Source organism: Gambusia affinis, linkage group LG16, assembly GCF_019740435.1.
Source record: "Gambusia affinis linkage group LG16, SWU_Gaff_1.0, whole genome shotgun sequence".
NCBI lineage: Eukaryota > Metazoa > Chordata > Actinopteri > Cyprinodontiformes > Poeciliidae > Gambusia > Gambusia affinis.
In genome coordinates, this window is record NC_057883.1 from 17,294,387 (window position 1) to 17,302,312 (window position 7,926).

The following is a 7,926-nucleotide window of genomic DNA, read 5'->3' on the forward strand; positions in this document are numbered from 1 at the left end:
AAATGTGAAAAAGTTCAAGGATTGTAAATACTTTTACAATGCTTAGAATATGAAAGTGTCAAGTTAAAATGCTCATCCTTCTTTGGAGAGGCATCTAAAAGGTACAGCTCAGTCAAAACAACAACTGGTCACACAGTTAAGCCTCCATATTCAAATGCTAAATCAACACAGCTGGCCATCCTAAAGTTTGTGTTTATGTCTGTACACTACCTTTCCGACTTGAACTTAAAAATAGCTCAGACACATCCTGCTATGATGCTGAAGGTGCAGACATCTTTCCCCTCTGAAGGACATAACACTGTCTGAAGTTTGGGGGTAGGGAGTGCAGAAGAAGGGGGGTTGGTAGTTGGGATGTAGGGAGGGAGGAAATGGTGACTACCGTGTGACAAGCTCACAGTTCCTTCCTCCCAGGCCTGAGAAACAGGAAGTGGAGCACATAAGGCATTATTGTGACGGAGAGGAAATGCAAGGTCCTCTAAAATAAGAGCTGCAATCTGGTGGTCAATGACAGCAGCTTGTCCTCCATGGTTCCATGGAGACCTGTAACCCCCTCCATCACACACACACCTCCTCCATAACAACTTAACTGTTGACTGACACAGATAAATAAAGCTTCCCTTCTGTTGTTCTAGAAAGTTTCCATAAATGCATCCATGTTTCACAGCTGCTGAATTTTCTACAACTTAAGATAACAGTAACTCAATCACCCTTATGATGCGTTTAACTTTTAGTGTCCTGCTGGACTAAAACACTCAGTCTGAGGAATACAACCGTTTGAAACGTTTAAGGGGAGCATATGGATGGGCTCCACCCTGCATGTGTTTAACAGAAGCTGAGGAGGAGCTGGTTGCTAAGAGAGAGATGCAGGGCTTTAAGATTGGCTGCCTCCCAGTTAATTAAAATCCTACATTATCTGTTTCATGCTTTCAATTTGAAAGCCCTGGAAAGGGCCCAAGCCTCTGCACACAGCAAGATGTGATTATACAACAGAGTCCTCCATTCACGCTGCAGGATACAGCAATGCCCTCCTGTTGTGATCATGCCTTGATCTACGGCAATATCGCTGATGACCCAAGAAAAACGGCTATGGAGCTCCTCTGTGAAATCTGCATGGTATCTCAAAGAATCACATTAATTGGATATGATCAGCTTTTGTAGAACGCAACAGGTGCTTGCCACCTGTGATCAATTACACAAGTTTCCAGAAAGAGTAAAGCTGCTAGGACTCACTACTCAGGCTGGGTCATTTTTTTATATGTACAATGAGTATTTACAAAAAGAGTCAGCTAGCAATGTTTTTGCTTAGTGAACACTATATGTCATTGCAAGCCAGGCTGCAAGTAGTAAAAGACAAAGTCTGGTAGTTTAATTTTCTTTCCAAGGAAAATACTTTTATTTATTTAGACATCACAATAAAAGCTGTAATTTAGAACAAACAGAACTTTCAGTTGATGTCTTCAGTTCTGGAAATTTTCAGAATCATATTATTTACTTGAATGAAAAGTAGTAGAACACAAAAACCACAAAACAACAGAAATACTCTACTTTTAAAGTGACCCACAAAGCTCAAATAAAACATATTTTGGCTCTAAGCTTCTCAGAAAGGCTGACTCTGAACTTTTGTAAAAGAACATCTGCTGCTATCTAGTGGTCACAAAATTACATAGCATGAACCAACCAGTGTACCTAAAGCTTTGGTTTTGCAGCCTGACTCTTAATTTCTGAAGGACCGAAATGATTGAATAAGTGAGGAGACAGACGGGTAAGGTGGAGAAGGATGTTCTCTCAAACCACAAGTGTTTTTGTTAGATTCGTTATCATTGGAGCCAGGTTTGGTGAGTTTACAGCCATCAGCTCTGATAGCCATCTCCTGCCTATTCATGCCACCAGCGCCCTCTTCAGTAATCTGAGATTGTGCTTTCTGGAGAAGGAAACCTCTTCCACTTGACAGAAAGCTTGGGACAGATGACTGCTCTTTCCCCAACAACATGCCCCTTCCCATCACATGCACTTGCATCTGATTGCATTCTTTGTCTAAACTTGTGGTAAGGGAAGTATTTTTATCCACTTTTGGTGATGGATGTGGTGCTGGAGTTCCTGCTTCCAAGGAGTCAGGCTGTGTACTGCTGTGGCCATCAGCAGCAGGTGTGGTTTGTGACTTAGGATACGGGTTGAAGCGAGCCAGCAACCCTCGCTCTGTCACAGGGTACCGATTGCAAGCCCATTCTTGCCGCTCACGGCGCATTTCATCCAGCTTCCTGAGCTCCTTGGGCAACTCCAGCACGTTTTCCTGTGAATACAAACAGGCAAATTTACTTATTAATGTAAAAATATGCGTTATCGACACTATGAGTAGACCGATATGAGATTCACCAACAAGAAAGCCACCTATGCTTTCTGGTTTTTCAGTTTAGCACTCCAGTTTAAACAGCAGATCAAAATTTATCTCTAGAGTTTAGACAGATTTTGGACTTTGCCCAAAATCTGCCCAAATTCTGTCTTGCCCATTTGACATCTTTTCTTTGCCCAAAAGAAATAGAGTCAGAGAATAACATGGAGAATGCAATGTTCTGTCTGTTAGTTATTGAGATGCTTTTCTAATAAAACATTTACTTTTCCAGACACAAACTCCATCAACCCTAACATGGGCCTTGGTGTCTCTTTCTTATAGACTAATGCAGTTTGTCATAATTGAAAGAAGATATATATTTTACAATTTTGTAATATTTTACAAAATCTGCCTCTATAAATATCTGCATTTATGGATAACAAAGACTTTTATATCACATCAAGTAGCAGCTTCCTTTATAAATAGCTCCCTAATGCTTTTTGTGCTGCAATAAGTGTAGAGTCATTTTTTTTTCACATCTGTGTCAGTTTTTGGTTCTTAATGACTGACCATAGTGACATGCCCCAGTCCATCAGGTTGACAGAGGTTACTGTTGAGATACGAATCCACCAGGATCATGTAGTCGGTCATCAGTGTGTCCAGCAGCACCAGTCTGAGAGGCTTCAGATGGATCACAGATAACGACATCACCTTCAGAAGCGGTACAGGGCAAGGCCGCTTGTACCACATATCCATTTCTTCCTATTAAATAGATAACAATGCAAACAAATTACTTCTACAATATACAGGCACAAAAGGCACAAAATTCTAGTCATTGACTATTCTGAACTTCATTGATCCCTTTGAAACAATAAAATGGTAAATCCATTAAACACCTCGCAGAATAGATTTGCTTCACATAAAATACCTCCTGCAGCACAACCATAAGGTCTGCCGTATCATTATAGCACTTTAATAACATAAAATGCATAACTTAAACTCTAAGCTACTGAAAACTCAATATGAGCTACCAATTGGATCGGACCAAGTTCAATTAACAAAAGCCTGAACAACAAAAACAAAAAAATCGGCTACCAAGCTATCATATTTGTAATACCAGGTTTAATTTTAATAGCACAATATGAGACTAAAATATATTTGCGATGTGGTTAAAATGGTTGCCCTATTAGAGGAGACACTGAATAAAATGGGGAGAATGAACATTGTACCTTGGTGAGTTGTGACCTCACATGAAGAGATGAGAGCCTGGAGGAAGGGACGTTCAGATGCAGACTTACTACCTCTGGGAGAGTGCTGACTCTGTCAGGAAGGAAACCGCCTGTTCTCCTGTAGAAGCACATGGCATCTGCCACCTTTAGATCAATTAAAATAGAAATGGAAAATCAAACAGTATATTCATCAGAAGGACACACAAGCCAGCCAAAACACAGATTACAAATTGAACAGACTTGATGCAAATACAATTGTTATAATCTTTCTAATTTACTATACACAGAGTGATATAATTCAAGTGTTTACTGAAAAAATAAAATCCCAAAACGAATTTACATTAGGATATTAAACAGACTTAGTCAATGTAGTAAGAATTTTAAAACTGAAATGTATGTACTTTACATACATTTCTTACATACTCAAATTTTCTGAGAAACTAAATTGCGGGCTTTCATCAGTTGTGAGGACAATCATTAAACGTAAATGGAAATTAAATACTTAAAATCGATTCTCCCCTTCCACTGAAATACTGATAAAAGTGAACAATACAATAATTTTACATGTTGTTCACATGTACTTACCTGTGTGTCAAATACATTGGTTAGTTTCACCCCGAACTGAGCTGCCAGACTTCCAGCAATGGCTCTACAGTCATGAATGACCTGAAAAGATGTCAAATGAGCAAAGATGGCAGGATACGGTTCATCTCTGAGTAACTTTGGGTTCTATTGTTCACATAAAACTCACCTTGAGTATGCGTTTAGTTTCGAGGATCATGGACAGACCATTCTTAAAGGCCAGCGCTCCGAGCAGAAGGATATCAAACAAGTACACCTTGTTTTTAGTGGCAATCTAAAGCAATTGTATTTAAAGTATTTGTGAGAAAAAGGAACATAAAAAAAATCTAAAAAAAGAAAATACCCAAAAGAGTTCAGACTTTCTCACCTGCAGCCAACATAATCTTCCATTTTTGAAGAGCTCAACTCCTTCACCTCCCACACCAATCACATGCTGCTTCTTGATGTGCATCACCTACACCAAAGACCCCGACACTTAACATTTCTATCAGCAGAGTGGAAAAAAACACTTATGACTTACAATCAAGCATGACATTATGACCTGCATAACAATGTGTTGTTACCCTCATTATTGAGAAAACAGCCCTAACCTGTAAAGGCACATGCTCCAATAAACTCCCCAAAATTGCATTATTGTATTTTGCCATGAGATGTTAGCAGTTAGTAATTGTATAACAAGATATAAACTCAAAAAAGACAATTTTTCATAATATCCCTCTACCCGTCTAATAGAGTGAGTTGTATAGTTGTTACAATTTTGCTCAAATCCTCACACTTGCCCAGTTCAACAGCTTTAAAAAACTGCCCTGAGGAATAAGACGTTCAATTAGCATCTGCTGCCCTCTCCCAGAGCAGGTGCCACAAAGAAAATATGCACGGTGATAATGGCTTCACCTTCCAGTGGTCACAATTTTATGTGTTCAGTGTTTTAAATACTAAAAAGAAAGTAAGTAAACTTACAGCAGGTCCAAACTTCTCATGGATCTCATCTATGACCACAAAGTTGATGCATTCCGCGTCATCTTCATCATCATCTGGAAATGGGGATCCTCTCAAAATTGAGTAAGCTTAGAGAGTTTGTTTGAATGTGGGATTATTGAAATTAAACAAACTCACCCAATGTCATTAACTTTCTGTATGGCTGAAACTTCTCTACATCCAGGTGTTCTTCAGGCACATCCTGAGTAATTTTCCTGGGAGACATTTTTATTTATCCCACCATAAATTTCCACATTACAGACCCCACTTCTTTTATAATCTTCAAGTACATTTCAATAAATTACCACATCTATAAAAATTTAATTTATTGAGTTCTTATTTCAGTTCACTTTTAAGATTATAAGTTGTAGCTAATGAAACTCACATTTTAGAAATTCTTTTTCCATAAATTGTAAATTTTACATAAGACCAGTAAATATTTTTCATACAAAAAACATGACTAGTGAAAATAATTCATTCACCAAGTGTACATATGCTCTTCATTTATGTCTGGGCTCTTTTTGCATAAATTAACTGCTCATGTTGAATGGCATTGAGGTAACCAGTCTGTGGCTCTGTTTCACAACTTGCTTTATCCAGTCACTTTTTCACAAAAAGCTTAGCAATCACTTTTGTTTTTCAATGAACCGTTGTGCCTTAATCTCCTTAGGGAGGGTACTATAAACTGGTTATTGGACAACTGTCAAGTTAGTGGTCTTCTCCATATTTGTGCAAGTCAAAAAATGCAATTTCTGTAACAGTATTTTTTTCCCAGTCTAATTTAATAGTCCATTTGTGGGTGGTCATTATCGGTTAACCGCAACTATCGAAATAAACATAAATAAGCAGTCGAAATAAATCACTGTGATGATATAATTTATGATTTTCACTTTATGAACGTAAATAAATAAATAAATAAATAAATTTTCCTTTATTGAGTTGCATCAAGATAGCCTACTCACCTGTCATCGTTTTCTTCATTGGCGAATTCAACTTGGGATTTAATTATGCAAAACAATTAGATGTTTGATGACAGCAAAATGACAACACTTTCTGACCTAGAGTACTCACCGTTCAGAATCTCACGTCCAAAGAAGAGTTTAGTTCCTGGATAGTTGCATCCATTACTGCCACTCACTGGAACAAATATAACCTCAAAAAAGTTAAAGTAATGCCATACTCAACGAATAAATGTGAATTGGTAGGGTCGTAAACAGTTGCTGACCGTCTGTCAAAACCAGCGTCTTGTTTGAGTTGATGCGAACGACGACGCCAAAGTACGAAGAAGTCTTCAGAGTCAGTTTAATGCGTTTTCCTTTCAGAAATGAGATGAACTGGGCATCGTCGAGAACCATCTTGAAAGTGTAATTGGATAATTAGTTGGCCAGAAATGGACAGTTGTTGCTTCCAAAGACCAGCTAGCTCTGCTAACACTTACTTATCAGACGTATGCTAATGGACTAAGCGCGCAGCTATGCTGAGTTCAAGTTGCGTTCAAACGACTCGGAATTCCTATAACCCACGAAACACGAATGGAAAATAAAATTGATTAGTAAAATAGTAATAATTGTAATATGGTAATTATGAAGAATTACTTAGTTATATGTTTTACACTACTTTGAAGAGACAGTAGTTCCTCAATTCAACATATAAACAAATGGTTAAATGTTTTTCACATGTGACAATTCATGTATAAATAAATAAATAAATAAATAAATAAATAAATAAATAAATAAATAAATAAATAAATAAATAAATAAATAAATAAATAAATATTTTGTATCCACCATGGGTTGGTTGCATCATTTGTCCCGTAACAGTAACTGTAACACCCACGATGTACATTTCAGCAACAATGTTTTGAAAAAATGTTTTTGTTTTTTTTTTAGCAAGACCTAAAATGATGTATTGAGCGACTAGTTACAATTAACTTTTACAAACAAACGTGTGGAGGTACCACAGGACTCTAGCCCACATCCTCTTCAGTACAGCCCTGTGTATAAAAACACGTTTTTGTGCTATTTTATGGTTGTTGTTTTTCAATTTCATGAACACGACGAACGTTCTGGCAAAAATTAATGGCAGTTCTTGCTGAAAGAAGCAAGAGGTTAAACTTTCTTTCCTCCACAAGGGGGTGACCTTATCTCAAGTACTGAGCTGCTTGCTGACAGTCCAAGGTCTCTGTAATTCTTTCCATTCAAAACTCATGCGAATTTCAGTTTTACATTAAAAAGTAATTCATTCTTAGTAAATGTGAAGTAATTTCATGTAGATTTTAACAGCTTCCTGTATCTATATGCAAAATATGTCTATACTGGTACACAAAATGCAGAACATGTAAAACAACACATTATTTCAGGGTGCACAATGACTTCCAGATAACAAAAGGTATATAAACAGGCCTTTCACACTGGAAAGCTTGTTACTCAGAGTTTTCTTTTCTGTCAGCCTGAAGGAGAAACAGCTGAGACTGTTGTTCAAACAAATAATAAAACAGAGCATTGTTCACAGTTCCCTTATGTAATCTTAAGTAATATAGTTCTTCAAGACTTAATATCACAGAGTGAAAAAACAAACAGAGCAGGAAAAATTAACTCAGTGGCACTTGGATGCAGGTTCAAGGTATCACTCAGAACAACTGTGACACAGGAACAAGATAGAGACATACAATCTCATCAAAAACAGATAGCTGTAAATATGACTTCAACTTTCTAGGGGAAAAAAAATATGAGTTCAGGCTGGTGGTCATCTAAAAACAAAAAGAATGAAGACTTTGGATGAAAGGATGGTGTAGATGTCCATATCTGT

At 37.4% G+C, this 7,926-nt stretch overlaps 1 protein-coding gene across 1 annotated transcript; it reads right to left on the bottom strand.

Annotated features, from left to right (window-relative positions):
* Positions 1-1,364: 1,364 nt before the first annotated feature.
* Positions 1,365-6,598, bottom strand: exd1 (exonuclease 3'-5' domain containing 1). The gene is made up of 11 exons (XM_044143542.1): positions 6,344-6,598; positions 6,190-6,255; positions 6,081-6,111; positions 5,257-5,333; positions 5,101-5,174; positions 4,508-4,594; positions 4,310-4,414; positions 4,144-4,224; positions 3,559-3,702; positions 2,900-3,091; positions 1,365-2,290 (listed from the first exon to the last, which is right to left on the bottom strand). Exons 1-11 carry the CDS (start codon positions 6,471-6,473, stop codon positions 1,715-1,717), a joined length of 1,563 nt encoding a protein of 520 aa, XP_043999477.1. The 5' UTR covers positions 6,474-6,598; the 3' UTR covers positions 1,365-1,714.
* Positions 6,599-7,926: the final 1,328 nt, after the last annotated feature.